Genomic DNA, 16,903 nt, shown 5'->3' with positions numbered 1-16,903 from the left:
CATCAGCAAACATTTGAAAAATAGACCTGTTTCATCAATGGCAAATATGTGTTTGGGCTCGTAGTCCTCAATAATTTTTTTCAAATTGTTTCTTTCCAATGGGTACCGTCTTCTTCCATTACAAGTCCACTTTCACCAAACTTTTTTGAGTAAGCCATGCCTCTTTTTAAATTTTCCAGCAACCAGAACTGGCTTGGAATGTTTTATGCCCCAGAAAAGATGCGTACTCAATAGCCTTTTCTTTTATTAATGGCCCTGATATCGTCATGTTTTGGTCTTGTCTCAACTTCACCCACTTAATAACGGCTTCATCTATATATAATAATCATACAGGCATAATTTTGCACACTTCCAACTGGGTCCCGTTTCCTCAAACAGTTTGAGAAATGCTGTTTTTCAGAATGGTTGACACACTACTGGCAGAGATAGCAAATTTGAAAGTATTTTTTTTTTTTTTTTTTTAATGCCAGGCACTTTGATGTCTATCACCTACCTAAACATCATTGCTGACCAGGTACACCCTTTCGTGGCAACGGTTTCCCCCTCCGGTGGTGCCATCTTTCAGCAGGATAACGTACCATGCCACACTGCCAGGATTGCTTGAGACTGGTTTGCGGAACATGAGGAAGACTTCCAGGTATTTCCCTGGCCTCCAAATTCTTCAGACATCAATCCCATTGAACATCTGTGGTTTGTGTTGGAACAGCAACTCTGATCTGCGGTGTCTCAACCACAGACCTTGCAGGAGTTAAAGGATCTGTTGGTTACGTGTTGGTACCAGATACCACTAGACAAATTTAGAAATCTTGTAGCATTCATGCCTTGCCAGGTACAAGCTGTTTTGGCTGCACGTGGAGGACATCATATTAGGTAGGTGGTCATAATGTTTTGGCTCATCGGTGTGTGTGTGTGTGCGCGCACATATACAGGGTGTTTCAGTTAAACGTTTCAGAACTTCTAAGAGGGGTAGGGTACATCCTGACAACTCGAAATCATATAGCAATGTGGGGTCGGAAATGCTTTCCTGAAGCGGTATTGTACACAGAAGTCGTCGTGCAGTACAGATTCGATTTTCGGTCAATGTATGGGCCGGTATTATGGGAGATCACCTCATCGGACCTTACCTGTTACCGTGTCGTCTAACCGGACCTATCTACTTGATCTTTCTGCAGCAAGTATTGCCACAACTTTTGAGAGATGAACAGATTTCTGCATCGACGCAACAGACAATGTGGTTCCAACACGATGGAGCCCCTGCCCATTATAGCGGAGATGTTCGTAACTACCTGGATGTCACATTTGGTCAACAGTGGATCGGACGTAGTGGTCCCGTGCGTTGGCCTGCTCGGTCACCCGACCTATCATGTCTTGATTTTTATTTCTGGGGTCATATGAAATCGCTAGTTTATGACACCCCTGTTGACAATGCTGAGGAGCTAGTTGCAAGAATCGCAGTAGCTGCCGAAGAAATTCGAAATTCGCCTGGAGTATTCCAGAATGTTCGGATGTCCATGCGTCGGAGATGTGAGGCGTGCATTGTAGCCCGTGGAAGAAACTTCGAACACTTACTTTAATCCATGTACATTTTGCTTCTTTTCATGTATTATTAAAACGATTTCTCACTTACGGTCTCTTTTCTTTATGGTGCTTCTGTGTACAACACCGCTTCAGGAAAGCATTTCCGACCCCACATTGCTATATGATTTCGAGTTGTCAGGATGTACCCTACCCCTCTTAGAAGTTCTGAAACGTTTAACTGAAACACCCTGTATATTTGTGTGTGTGTACAGTAGACTGTCAAAATAACGGCACCCCAAATAATGGAACATTCGAGATAACGGCACATTGAGATCGGATGTTTACATACAGTGCAGGTGTGTAGTGCCAAAAAAAATAAAACGGCAAGGCAATTGATTACTGTGTTTGTTTACTTTCACCATTTTGAAAGTGAATTCTGTACTGATATTATGGCTTATACTGCTGTTTTTCATTTCTTTTAAATTAAAAACCCTTCTCTATGGCTCCTAAAGTTAATTAACCTCATACAGAGAAGAAAAGAAGAATAACAAAGATTAGTGGAAAACTTAATATAATCCAAACTATTATATTGATATAATTGACATAACTTGATATAATCTAAACTATTAAATTAGGCTCACCTGGAAAGTTAATTCATATACCCATGTGTATTGTCTGTAAATTGTGTGTGTTCTCTGGTTGATTTGCCTGTTTTGCTGGACGAAAAACTCAGTTTTTCCAGGGGGGGGGGGAACCTTGCTATCTACACCTGACACCGACTAACTCAGTCATGGAGTGAAAAAAGCTCATAAAAGTTGCTCGTGTCATCAATGGGATTCAAACTTGGGCCTTTTCTACCCGATTTGGGGAGGACAGTGATGGTACTATTGTGCTACCCGTGCAGACTAAACTTGATATAATAAAGAAAATAGAATGGGGTGTGAGGAGGAGTGTATTAATGGCAGAATATAATATTGGATTATTTTATATGCATAAAGTTAATAAAATAAATTGCATTCTTAATCTCTCTATTTAGCCTCATTATTTCTGCATTAAATATATTAGAAATAAAACTTTCTAGATAACGGAAAAATCAAAATAACGGCACCTTGAATCCCCGAAGGCCGTTATTCTGAAAGTCTACTGTATATAGTGTACATGTAGTGTGTGTGTGTGTGTGTATATATATATATTGTACGTAGTGTGTTCATATATATATTAGTGTGTGTGTGTATGTACGTATAGTGTGTGTGTATGTACGTATAGTGTAGGTACTGTGTGCATGTATATATTATTGTGTAATACAGTGGACCCCTGCTTTACAGATATTAATCTGTTCCAGAGACACCACTGTATCGTGAAAATATTGTAATGTGAATCCACACATTGTTTTTTGGTAATTCGTTTCGAGATCTCAGAAGTTGAAATTTTCTTCTTACTCCACTTTTTAGGAGGCCATATTATCAGTTTGCATAATTTTGTATAAACATGAATTCAATACAGTAAATTTATGTCAAATAAGCACAACAAAAAATCAACTAAAGGAAGGAAAAACAAAACACGTGTGCTACACATTTACAAACACTTCTGTTGGCTCAGAGGAAGGACTACATGGTCCGGTCAGAGACAATCGTAAGCCCATCGTTAAGTGAAATAAGTAGGCGTCAGTTAACATGATCACTGGTTAGTAGAATTAGCTGCTTTGCAGAATCAAATTTCAAAAAACCAATTCAAATTATTAAAACACACTATACTTTCCTTGTTATCTTATGTTTGATTATAACAATCAATTTTGTGAATGCCTTTGTAATATTTTTCTAAAGCATATTTCTGGAGGTCACTACCATAAAACAACAAAAGCAATTTGCAGTTTCTGGTTTATTGGGCTTTTCTGTTAGTGCAATTTATTATATAAATGGGTAGTAAACTCAAATCTTATTGCATTTGCGATAATACCAATAGCTGGAATTCTGTGGATTTTTTTCATTATTATGGTGAAATGTGTATCCCCTTCCATGAAATCTTCAGTCATATAAAAAACATAAATAAAATTTCAGAATCTTCTCTTCTTTCCTATATTTGAAGCTTCATAAACTTGTTATTCCATATCTCACTTGTGTGTGTCATGTTAGTTTCAATTTGTGCATGCTGTGTTCTTTGTTATTGATTGCTTTTTTTTTTTTTTTTTACTGTTTTAAATTTTACAACAACAACAAAAAAAAAAAAATTATATATCATTTAATATATACATAATACAGTATATATTAATTAAGCTGTGTACCTGTGGAAAATATTCTTCCAGTTTTCACATATCATTTAATTTTGTTAATTGGTAAGGTAATAAAGTGTAAATTTGTGCTTTATATCTTTACTTTCATAGCCTATGGATAATATTCCTCCTATTTTTGCATATTAGAATCACCATTTAATAGAATTAAAATTCAATTCACAAATGTGATCACAATGACCGGTGTTTACTACATATTGTATAGTTAACTGTATTTTATTATGGAGAGTCCATCGTAACATGATTTGATCACACAATGAATCAGTCATAAAGCAGGGGTTCACTGTATGTAGTGTGTGTATATTTTAGTGTGTATGAAAAAAAAATTCGTAGATTAAATGCAGTGTTGCTAGCTGTAGACAGTCTGTGCATGCATTCATGAATGTGGTGTTGATTGTGAAGAGACTTAAAAGTATATGGGAGAGACTAATAAATATTATACAGTTGACATTAAACTGAATGGCTAAGATTAGAAAAACTATGGAGTTTTATTAAGTGTTTTATAAGTTATAATCTTAGTAATTGATGGATAAGGAGTAACTATATTTACTTTTCACTTCTATTAATCACAGAAAATTTTAAAAAAGTCTTAACTTAAGAAAGAAAAAAATCAAACCCACCTAAAATGAAATGCACTGTTCACATTAACTAACTTGTTCGATATATTTTTTCTTGTATTTTGGAAGTTATGTCTGTATGTCTTATTTTCTGCTGTGAAGTTATGGGTTATTCTTTCTCCAAACATTTTAGATACAGAAGAAAACATGCAAAAAACAGTTATACTACTATTGCCAGTCTATCATAATATGTAAAGTAAAATATTCTGTTTTTTGATATATCCATTAATGGGTCTTTTTTATCTTTCAGGACATGAACAACTTTTATGAGCAGTATAAATCTATCCAGCCTTGGCTTCAAAAGAGGGATGAAGGAGAATTTGGAAAAAGCCAAAATTTACAGAGTGTTGAAGATAGAAAGAAACTGGTAAAATAATGATGTACTAGTATTTTTAGATGTATTTTTCTCTCTCTCTCTCTCTCTCTCTCTCTCTTTATAAAGATGCATTCCTTCAATTTGCCATCTTTAAGCAAAAAGAAAAGCTGTTTATTATCACAATTATTTATCCAGATGAATTCTAATTAATAAAAAAGTTAACTTAATGTATTTATTATTTTATGCTAGATTAACTCTTGTATTACATTAAATGAGCCAAATGAAGTGAATACTATGGAAATATGTAGAATAGAAGGAATAGAAGTTACTAATGACCTAGCACAGATAGTTCGTTTACCTACAAGAATACCGGACAATCCTAATCATACAGCCAATATGCTTGATCTTTTTCTCACAAACAACACTTCTAAGTACACGGTCGAAGTGAGAGGTCCTTTAGGCACTTCAGATCAAACTTGGTGATTGTCTCTTCTCCATTGGAACCTTTATCTCATGGCTATTCCCAACCTCGTGTTGTTTGGCATTACAAGAATGCAAAATGGGATGACCTGCGAGACTTCTTTTCTTCTTTTCCTTGGTCGGATTACTGTTTCAAAACTTCTGATGTCAACGTTTCCTCAGATCGTGTCAGTGAAATTATTCTTGCAGAAATGGAATCCCTTATCCCACACTCCACTTTAAAATCTTGTCCTTTATCTAAACCTTGGTTTTCCAATAAATGTGCTAAGGCTGTCCAAGAGAAGAATGTTGCATATCGTAATTGGCTTGTTTCTAATTCTTCAGTTTCATTTTCTGCCTACACCAAAGCTCGCAACAATTGTAAAGCAGTTACTAATCAGTCCAAACTAGAGTTTGAACAGGCTAAGAGTAGAAAACTTGTTTCTTGCTCTAGTGGTAGGCGAGCATTCTTGTCTCTTGCCAAAGCTATCGGCTGAAACTTTTTTGCCCATCTCTGCTCCCACCTCTGTCCAAACCAGATGGTTCTGTTGTCACTTCAGCCAAGGATAGCATCCCTAGCATCCCATTTTTCTTCCAGCTCATGTATTAATGATCTTGGTAAAACACCTCCCACCATTCACAACACGCTCCATTCAATGCCTCCTGTGGTCTTCCGTCAAAAGGATATCAGAAGGATTTTGATGAATCTTAATGCTAAGAAAGCTCCAGGTCCTGATGGTATTTCTCCACTTGTTCTCAAAACCTGTGCTCCTGAACTTACTCCTATTCTTTGCCGCCTTTTTTCACTTTCTTATTCCAAAGGTGGTTTTCCTTCTGCTTGGAAATTTGCTCATATCCAGCCAGTTCCTAAAAAGGGTGACAAATCCCTCCCATCCAGTTATCGTCCCATTGCAATTACTTCTACTCTTTCTAAAGTAATGGAGAAATCAATTAACTGCCAACTCTTAAACTAGCTAGAAACCTTTCGTCTGATCAACGATCGCCAGTATGGATTGCGTCAGTGTCGATTCACTGGTGATATTCTGGCTTATGTTACCCATTTATGGACTAATTCAGTGGAAAGGTTCGGTGAAACACAAGTAGTTGCTCTTGACATCTTAAAGGCTTTTGATCGTGTTTGGCATAAAGGTCTTCTAAACAAGCTTCCATCTTATGGTTTGCCAACTGTTTTTAGTAATTGGTTATCCAGTTTTCTCTCTGATCACTCACTGAGGGTGATGGTAGATGGCTCTCTGTCTTCTAACTTCTCCACTAATGCCGGTGTCCCCCAAGGTTCGGTTCTTTCCCCCACTCTTTTCCTCTTATATATCAATGATCTTCTTCCATTGACTGGAAATCCTATCCATAGTTTTGCCGATGATAGCACATTGCATTCCACTTTCCATTTTGAGAAATCTTGTCCTGCTCAATCAGCTTCAACTTCTCGAAAATCTGCTACCAATTCCTTAAATGCCGATCTTCAGGTAATTCTCCATTGGGGCAAAGACAACTTAGTTGATTTCAACCCTTCTAAAACTCAGTCTTGTCTTATATCTCGCCAAAAGAATTCTTCTGCTCCTATGCTTATCTTTAGTGACACTCCGATTTCTAGGCAAAAGGATATCTCTTTTGGGGATTACCCTGACTTCTAATCTCTCTTGGCACAAGCACATTACAAATATTGCTTCCTCTGCATCTAAAAAACTTGGTTTTCTCTTTCGCTCTCGGCGTTACTTTTCTTCCAAACAGCTGCTCACTCTGTATAAATCGCAAATCCGCCCTGCCATGGAATATTGTTCCCACATCTGGGGTGGTGCCCCCAAAACCTCACTCAGGCTTCTTGATTCCATTCAGAAGAGGGCAGTTAGGTTAATTAATGATTCATCTCTAACAGAGTCTCTCCACTCGCTGTCTCATAGATGCACTGTTTCTGCTGCATGCCTCTTCTACAGATACTTCCATGGGCACTGTTCTTCTGAATTGGCTTCTATAATTCCCGCTCTCTCTTTCAAAACAGTCCGAACACGTGCCGCCACCAGCCAACATCCATTTACTGTCCAACTTCAAACCCACAGAACCAACTTTTCATCTTCCTCATTTATTCATTCAACTGCCGTTTTCTGGAACAACCTTCCTTCATACGTATTTCCTGAATATTACAATCTACAGAAGTTCAAGTCCAGTGTCAACAAATATCTTCTTTCGTCTTCTTAACCTCCAACCCAAGCACGGTACTAAGTACTATAGGTTCTAATACCTCTCGTGTTTGGGGTTCACATAAAAAAAAAAAAAAAAAAAAAAAAAATCCAACAGATGATCAGGGTCATGTACATTTAATATCGTTACTTCCTATAATGCTCTCTTTAGGTTCCTTAAAATCTGACAATCTGTTGGTAACATTATCAATTGTTGTTCCTGGAAAACATACTCTAGTGCTGGACCACCTACCTTTATTACAAAAAATGTTACCCATTTCCCTGACAACAGTCTCCCAATAAAACTAGAACACCTTTGACCAGAACAGTCTGCATTTGATTATTCTTTTCTCGGATCTGAATCAGGGTACACCACTTGACAGGTCACGGGATACTTGAATCCCTGATGAATTCCCAGTTTCATTTGTTTCTATTGCAAGCCCTCGTTTCTTCAGTGGCTCAAATTTTTTTTGTAATGCATCAGGTTCTAATTTGAGATCGTACACTCCTTACATCGGGTGCAAAGAAAAGAATCGTGAGTTGAGTTAGGGTCTGTCTACTAGACCAGTCTTAGAATACAGGTCACAGGTATACAAACAATGGAGTTGCAACTCATACCTCTGTTCTTGGACTTTGTATTGTAAGTGGATCTTGTAGCACTCATTATTTAAGTAAAATTTGAACTTTAGAAAGATTACAAAATTTAAATTTACAGTATATTACAAAAAATATGTTAACAAAATATTACAGAAATTAAACCGTTGACAAAACTTTTAACCACCAAAGAAGTTAAATTTCAGCTACCAAATGTTGCTTGGAAAGATACAAAGTTCTCGTCAAAATATTGATAACAAAGGCTATCGGAATATTAAGCTTTACAAATTTAAACTTACAGTATATTGCAAAATTTAAATTAATGAAATATTACAGAAATTATACTGCTGACAAAACTGATTGTAGTATGGATGTTATACATCCTAAAATTCAGTTGGCATTGCTTCATATTTTCTCTCACTGAATTTGAAGATGACATTTAAAACAGAACATTGCACAGAGCTGCTTGTGAAAAATTGGGCAAATCATCTTCATTGGTAACTTCTAATATAATGCTGTCTTTTGGAATATCATTTTTTAAAAAGATTATGAACTGTTCTTTGTGTGGTAGATAAGATGATCATATTTTTCTCTTCTCCTCTTTTCTACTTTGGGGTGCTAGCCATTACTTGCTTGGGTACTGTGCTTTCAACTGTGATTTTAGCCTTTAGCTGGAAAATTACTCAGGAAGAAATGCCACTCATTCTTGTCATTGCATCAGTAGATTTGGGAATTGTAAATATCTGTTTTATTTTGTTGACATTATGCAACCTCTGTTAAGAACCTTTATAACAGTATTTCTTAAGCTTCTAACCTTTGTTGAGGAAGGCCAAAATTGATACCCATTCTGTAATTCCTTTACAGTTCATAACAAGCTTAGTTCTTTGTTTTCAATTAATCATAGTGTGTTGTGCTCCCTTCCCCTCCTCACAGGGAATATTCTTTGAGGTCTCCTTAGGGGTCACTTCCCATTGTAATAACTGTGAGCAGAAATTTACTTTTTTTAAAACTTTTATAAAAACTTTTTAATAAAAATTTTTTTTTATATGATCAGAGTATGCTTCATACAAGTTTTTTTTTTTTTTTTTTTTTACTGAGGCTATTTTCTGGTGTAACACAGCCTTCAGCTCTGGTTCACTCCAATTATCCCCGATACTGCCATGTGAAATTGCTACACAGTACATTCTTTCTCAACCTTAGAAACCCAGATAAGGGGATGTTCTTCCTAAAATCAGTGGGGTTCCCCAAAGATTGGTACTGGGACCACTGTCATTTATTGATATTTCTTAAATGACATAAGTGAAGGGACAGAAGCATGATGTCAAGATTTGTAGAATAATTATTGATCACAGTCAAGCAGTGCTTCTTAGGACAACTTAGATAGATTTCGGTGATGGTCAGAAAAGTGGCAACTATGTTTTAATATAGCAAAATGTAAGGTCTTACACTTGGGGAATAACAATCCCAAAATAACTTATCCATTTGGTGGAGTTGAATTAAAGGTAATAGAGTAAAAAAGGAATTTTGGAGTTAACAATCCAGTCAGACGTGAAGTTCTCTGAGCAACATAGAGCTCATGGTGGCCATGAGCACATGGTGGCCTATCGATGATTTATTGAACATTTGATTGTAGAGATAGGGAGATCATAATCTCACAGTACAAGGCAATTATAAGACTACACCTGAAATTCTGCATTCAAGTATAGGGACTGCACCTAAAAAAAGGAGAAGACATTGAACCTTTTGAGATGGTTCAAAGACAGGCAGCTTGCTTGTTGAGATTGGCCAAAGGATATCCATATGTGGAAAGATTTTGATTGGGCTAAGAGCTTGTAAACTAAGCACCTTAAACTTTATTGAGGTGTATAAAACTGAGAGGTGAAAGTAAAATGAATGAGGATGAAATTTTCAGTGTTATAAATGATTATAGAACTAGGTCAGAGTTAATTACTTTAAGTTGTCTTTGTGGTTGGTTGAAGCTTTTAGAAATTCAGCGGTCAGTTAAATAGACACCTACCTGAGGAAGCAGTCAATTGGTATTTTGTTTTATGTATTTTTTATTATTTTTATTTATTTATTTTTTTAATTTTTTTGACTGGTGCAGCATAAGCCTATTACTTCTTTGCACCATATAGCTAATACTAATATTACTACCTGTTAATTGGTTAAATATAAAAGCAGAGATGATGGCAGAATATGCTAGCAAATGACAGGAGACCTAAAAATAAAATATCAGTAGGAGATCTAAATAAATTCACATGCAGCAGAATGTAAAGTTGCAAAAGCTAATACCTGAACTGAATGCAGTACTCTAGAAGTTGGCAGAACTTAAAAGCCAAATCATGTAACAGAAAATCTAACTCAATATACAGCAAACAAACAAAAAAAAAGGATAAACCATCGAGATAAGGCATATTTCTGCTATAAATCCAAAATCTACATGGCATCTGAATACAAATTATATAAAAAGCCCAATGTAATGAAAATGACTGCCTGTAAAGAGTAAAAATATACAGTTAAATCATTAAATAGAAGAGGTAGTATTTAGAAAATTTTTTAATTTAAAACTGTCATATGTTTATTTTTCTACATATATGCAGGATGGTCTTTATGAATGCATCTTATGTGCATGTTGCTCTACATCATGTCCCAGCTACTGGTGGAATGGTGATCGTTACTTGGGACCTGCTGTACTTATGCAAGCTTATCGTTGGGTAATTGATTCCCGTGATCAGGCTACAGATGAAAGATTAGATAGGTTAAAAGATCCTTTCTCTGTATATAGATGTCATACTATTATGAACTGCACAAAGACTTGTCCCAAGGTATGTAATTTGTTATCTTTTATTTGATAAAATTAATTAGTATGTGATATTTGTATTGGCTTGAAAATCTTAGCAGCTTGACAAAGTTGTCAACATAAATTTCAGTTTTGAATATGTTTACAGTATCAAGAAAGTGTTACTTATAAGATTTTTAGCCATGCTGAGTCATTGGTATGTGAAATAAACATTAAAACAAACACATTGCTCTATTTGAGATTAAGATGATTTTTTTTTTTTTTTTTCTGATATTGAAATTTAATGCGATCTTTTAGAATTATGATAACTCTGGGCAGCATGAGAGATGCCTTGTACCAAACTTAAATTTTCCAGAAAACATTCAGAACTTCAACACAGTGTCAGAAGAATACACATCCAATATGTTAATTTAATGAAACAGATTGTTTCATTTATAATATACAGGAACAACAATTGAATTTTATCCAGTGTAAAAGAGATGGCTAAGACAGTAGTAACAGCCAGTGTCATATTAAAAATGCATGTCACTTATCTCTGTCTAGACTGTTTCAAAACAAAAATAGTTAAAGTGTATTATTTTGTATTATTACAGCAAAAGTTTTGTTAGTTTTGTTTATATATGAAAACATTTTTATCCAGTTAGACATTCTAGCATAGGAAAATATTAAACTGACATTACTGATTATAAAATTTGTTGACATTTTGAGAAATAATTTTCTCTTTAAGTGTATACAACTACACCATGCCGGCAACAATAAAATACCAACTATTCTTTCTAAACTCTAATGAGCTGAGTTGTCCTCTTCCTAGACACCTTTCTACAATGTTACCATGGGTTGAAGTGGAGAAATATCCTCATCACTGTGTTATAAATCATAATGCTAAGCCTTTTAAGTGAATTCTCTCTTGCATTTGTCTTCCTTTCAGTTTTTAATATTATTGCCCTCCTTGATGTGGGAACTTATGGTGAGAGGACCTTACAGTGATGCTGCTGGCTCTCCAGATTGGATAGTGTCCAACAGCCCATAGTGCCATATTTACTTTTAGTTTATATACAATATATAAGTTTCATTTTCTTTTCAGTTTTCAAAAAATTCCAATTATAAATGGGATTTTTAGCTCCCAGTTATAACATGATATATGGCTAGTATTCCCACCCTTAAAAGTATCTTCATGCATGATTGTATATGCAAAATATTTATTCAGTTTGATTATCCTGAATACTTTTATCAATAGTTATGCCAATAGTAGACCAATGTAGTCCATCCCTTTCCTTCTAATATTAACAAAGTAATGTACTCTGCCACTTTTATTTGCATTCTTAACCAAGGATTTCTCATAATCTGCCTTACCATGCCTATATGCCCACCCCTTAGTGAACTGTTGCAGACTAGTTTCTACTTGCTGTACAATTCCATGCCCCCCCTGCTAATTTATAATAATCCCATACATTTTTTCTTCTCTACCACTAGTCCATTATTCATCTGACATCCATTTAGGTCTAAAACTTGAATATCTCTTAATATAAAAAGCTTAGTAGCTTCTTGATTACTTCAAAAAAAAAAAAAACTGCCCAGTTAGTTTGCAGTTTTCATCATCACTTGGTTCCAATGAAAAGAATTTAACAGCTGGCTAAGACCACTGTAGTCATCTTTACAAAATCTCTTCCCTTTATCCTTGACAATAGCTATATCTTTAAGTAAATCCCACGTCAGGAGATTATGATCATTGCCACCTACTGGGTACTTTATCTGAGATTCTTAATGCTCATAATCAGATAAAAATTATTTTTCTTTCTTTTGTTGACTCCCTAATGTACTGTGCGAATGACTAACCCACAAGCTGCAGTCAATATCTGGAAAATTAAAATTACAATTACAAGACATTCTGATTTAATGGGCCTTTTTTTGCTGTGTACTTGTTCATTATACACATGTCACAGTCATTTGGCTTATAACAATCCTATATGATGTTTTTCCAGTGCCTATTCTGATAAGAACTGGAGAAAACTTATTTTTATTTTCCTATTGCATATGTCAGACCAGACTGACTCAACATTTCTCTGGCTATCCACATCAACCAGGTGATGCGGATAGCCAGAGTAACGTTGAGCCTTAGATTTTTATGTATTTCTTAGCCCAAGAGCATAGGTCCTTTATCTTCTCCCTCCTGTCCTATCTTTCCTTTCTGTATATACTGTACTCACCATTTTCAGATTTTTTTTTTTTTTTTTTTTTAAATGAAAACCCGAAACACGAGAGGTATTAGAACCTATAGTACTTGGTACCGTGCTTGGGTTGGAGGTTGAGAAGATGAAAGAAGATTTTTGTTGATATTAGACTTGAACTTCTGTAGACTGTAATTTTCAGGAAATACGTACAAAGGAAGGTTGTTCCAGAAAACAACAGTTGAATAAATAAACGAGGAAGATGAAAAGTTGATTCTGGAGTTTAAAGTTGGACAGTAAACGGATGTTGGCTGGTGGCGGCACGTGTTCGGGACTGTTTTGAAAGAGAGAGAGCGGGAATAATAGAAGCTAATTCAGAAGAACGGTGCCCATGGAAGTATTGTAGAAAAGACATGCAGCAGAAACAGTAAGTCTATGAGACAGCGAGTGGAGAGACTCTGTTAGAGAGGAGTCATTAATTAACCTAACTGCCCTCTTCTGAATGGAATCTAGAAGCCTGAGAGAGGTTTTGGGGGCACCGCCCCAGATGTGGGAACAATATTCCATAGTAGGGCGGATTTGAGATTTGTAGAGTGAACAGCTGCTTGAAAGAAAAGTAACACTGAGAGCGAAAGAGAAAACCAAGTTTTTAGATGCAGAGGAAGCAATATTTGTAATGTGCTTGTGCCAAGAGAGAGAGATTAGAAGTCAGGGTAATCCCCAAAAGAGATATATCATTTTGCCTAGAAATTGGAGTGTCACCAAACATAAGCATAGGAGCAGAAGAATCTTTTTTGTTACATATAAGACAAGACTGAGTTTTAGAAGGATTGAAATCAACTAAGTTGTCTTTACCCCACTGGAGAAATACCTGGAGATCGGAATTTTAAGGAATTGGTAGTGAATATTTGAGAAGTTGAAGCTGATTGAGCAGGGCAAGGTTTCTCAAAATGGAAAGTGGAATGCAATGTGCTATCATCAGCAAACTATGGATAGGATTTCCAGTCAATGGAATGTCATTAATATACAAGAGGAAAAGAATGGGGGGAAAAAACTGAACTTTGGGGGACGCCAGCATTAGTGGGTAAGTTAGAAGACAGAGAGCCATCTACCATCACCCTCAGTGAGCGATCAGAGAGAAAACTGGATAATCAATTACAAAAAACAGTTAGTATTAGTAATGGCCGCATGGCGAAAGAAAGCCTATGGCTTATGCTGCACCAGCCAAAAAAAAAAAAAAAAAAAAACCCCCGAATAAAACAATGATAAATAATTAATAAGAGAAAAGGAAATTAAACCTGTGTGTTTCCCTCACCCTAAGGTACTATCCAGATGAACTTTGAATTTTCCCAAACTGTCAGCCTCTACCACCCACGTAGGCAACTTATTCCAGTAATTTATAACTTGCTGGCTAAAATGAAACTTCCTGCAGTCCAATCTAAATATCCCCCCCCTCCCCGTAACTTGAATTTATGTCCCCTAGCTCTAGCATCATTTAGAATCTTGAAAATTTCACCCTCATTCATTTTACTGATGCCTCTCAGAGCTTTAAACATCTCAATCAAATCTCCTCTAAGGTGTCTAGTTTCCAAACTCTACAACCCACATATTCGAAGTCTTTCTTCATAAGGACGCCCTTTTGCCGATCTCACCAGGCGAGTTACCCGTCTTTGCACCCTTTCAAGAAGCTCGATGTCTTTCTTTAGGTGCAGTCTCCATACTTGAACACAGTATTCCAAGTGTGGTCTAACAAAAGCCTTATATAATGGGATTATCACGTCCCTATCTCTACTTGAAAAAGTTTGATAGATCATCAAATCTGGCACCTCTGTAGCCAGGTGGGAAGGAGCAGCAGTGTGTAGCACACGCTTCTTGATTAGACCGGGGTTCGAGCCCGTCACCACCAAATACGGAAGATGCGGAAAGGTCAGGGAATGACCACCGCATATTCCCGGAGCAATATGGCCTTAGTTGCTAATGCTCCTAAAAAAACAAATAACAACTGACGGAATCCACACTGGCAATCGTTGATCGGACAGAAGGTTTCTAGGTAGCTTAAGAGTTGACGGTTAATTGATTTCTCCATTACTTTAGAAAGAGTAGAAGTAATTGCAATGGGACAATAATTGGATTGGAGGGATTTGTCACCCTGTTTAGGAACTGGACGGACATGAGCAAATTTCCAAGCAGAAGGAAAAACACCTTTGGAATAAGAAAGTGAAAAAAGACGGCAAAGAACAGAAATAAGTTCAGGAGCACAGGTTTTGAGAACAAGTGGAGAAATACCATCAAGACCTGTACCTTTCTTAGCATCAGGATTCGTCAAAATCCTTCCGACATCCTTTTGAATGAAGACCACAGGAGGCATTGAATGGAGTGTGTTGGGAATGGTGGGAGGTGTTTTACCAAGATCATTAATACATGAGTTGGAAGAAAAATGGGATGCTAGCAGGTCAGCTTTATCCTTGGCTGAAGTGACAACAGAACTGGTTTTGACAGAGGTGGGAACAGAGATGGGCAAAAGTTGCGAACAATAGTTTTGGCAAGAGACCGGAATGCTCGGCTACCATTAGGGCAAGAAGCAAGTTTTCTACTCTTAGCCTGTTCAAAATCTAGTTTGAACTGATTAATAACTGCTTTACAATTGTTGCAACCTTTGGTGTAGACAGAAAATGAAACTGAAGAATTGGAAACAAGTCAATTATGATATGCAACATTTTTCTTTTGAACAGCCTTAGCACATTTATTGGAAAACCAAGGTTTAGATAAAGGACAAGATTTTAAAGTGGAGTGTGGAATAAAAGATTCCATTCCTCTAAGAATATTATTTGATTTTTAGGAGCATTAGCAACTAAGGCCATATGCAATGGTCCATGATATGCAATGGTCATTCCTTGACCTTTCCGCATCCTCCGTATTTGGTGGTGACGGGCTCGAATCCCGGTCTAATCAAGAAGCGTGTGCTATGCACTGCTGCTCCTTCCCACCTGGTTACGGAGGTGCCCTACAAGAATAATTTCACTGACACGATCTGAGCAAACGTTGACATCAGAAGTTTTGAAACAGTAATCCAACCAAGGAAAAGAAGAAAAGAAATCTCGCAGGTCATTCCATTTTGCATTCTTGTAATGCCAAGCAACACAAGGTTGGTAATAGCCATGAGATAAAGGCTCCATTGGAGAAGAGACAATCACCAAGTTTTGATCTGAGGTTCCTAAAGGACCACTCACTTTGACCGTGTACTTAGAAGGGTTGTTTGTGAGAAAAAGATCAAGCATGTTGGCTGTATGGTTAGGACTGTCCGGTATTCTTGTAGGTAAATGAACAATCTGTGCATGGTCATTAGTAATTGCAAAAGCCTCATCTTGACCGGCTGGGTCAGTGTGACTAGACTGACCCAGCCGGTTAGTCTGGTCACACTGACTAGAAGTCGGATATGGAGTTCTCTGAGCCGTGTAGACAGGCTGCTTGCAAGAAGTTGGATATGGAGTTCTCTGGGCGGTGCAGCCAGGCTGCTAGGGCAGCTCAAGGGACTTTGTCAATGATATACAGGAATTTTGCTGTCAGGGATAAGGAGGTGATTATCCCATTATATAAGGGCAATGGTTAGGCCACATGTTGAGTACTGCCTACAGGTCTTGAGGCCTCATTTTAGGAAAGATGTGGAGCTATTGGAATAAGTATAGAGAAGGGCAATGAGATTGGTGAGGGGAACAAATGGGTGCTCTTACCAAGAAAGGATTCAATTCTATAAATTGTGGCATCTATAGACTAGACACCTGTGAGGTGATCTGACTGAGGTGTTTAAGGCTTTGAATGGATTGTGCAAGCTCAATGCTGATGGGATGCTTCTTCTTGCTCAGACCACACACAAGGGGACACAAATTCAAATTGAGGAAAGACAGTTACAGAATAATGTGCAGAAATTTGCTTTTAGCCAGAAAGTGGT

General features: G+C 36.8%; 1 protein-coding gene across 1 annotated transcript in view; it reads left to right on the top strand.

The window, feature by feature from the left end:
• LOC150089752 (succinate dehydrogenase [ubiquinone] iron-sulfur subunit, mitochondrial-like) overlaps positions 1-16,903 on the top strand; it is a 162,109-nt gene that overhangs the window by 126,069 nt on the left and 19,137 nt on the right. The window contains exons 7-8 of the mRNA XM_090368781.1: positions 4,673-4,789; positions 10,587-10,811. Coding sequence (XP_090224907.1) covers positions 4,673-4,789; positions 10,587-10,811 — 342 coding nt within the window. The remainder of the gene's footprint in view (positions 1-4,672; positions 4,790-10,586; positions 10,812-16,903) is intronic.

Source organism: Mastigoproctus giganteus, chromosome 2, assembly GCF_048544385.1.
Source record: "Mastigoproctus giganteus isolate SK-2022 chromosome 2, ASM4854438v1, whole genome shotgun sequence".
NCBI classification, from domain to species: Eukaryota; Metazoa; Arthropoda; class Arachnida; order Uropygi; family Thelyphonidae; genus Mastigoproctus; species Mastigoproctus giganteus.
This window is presented reverse-complemented; position numbering and strand designations above follow the sequence as displayed.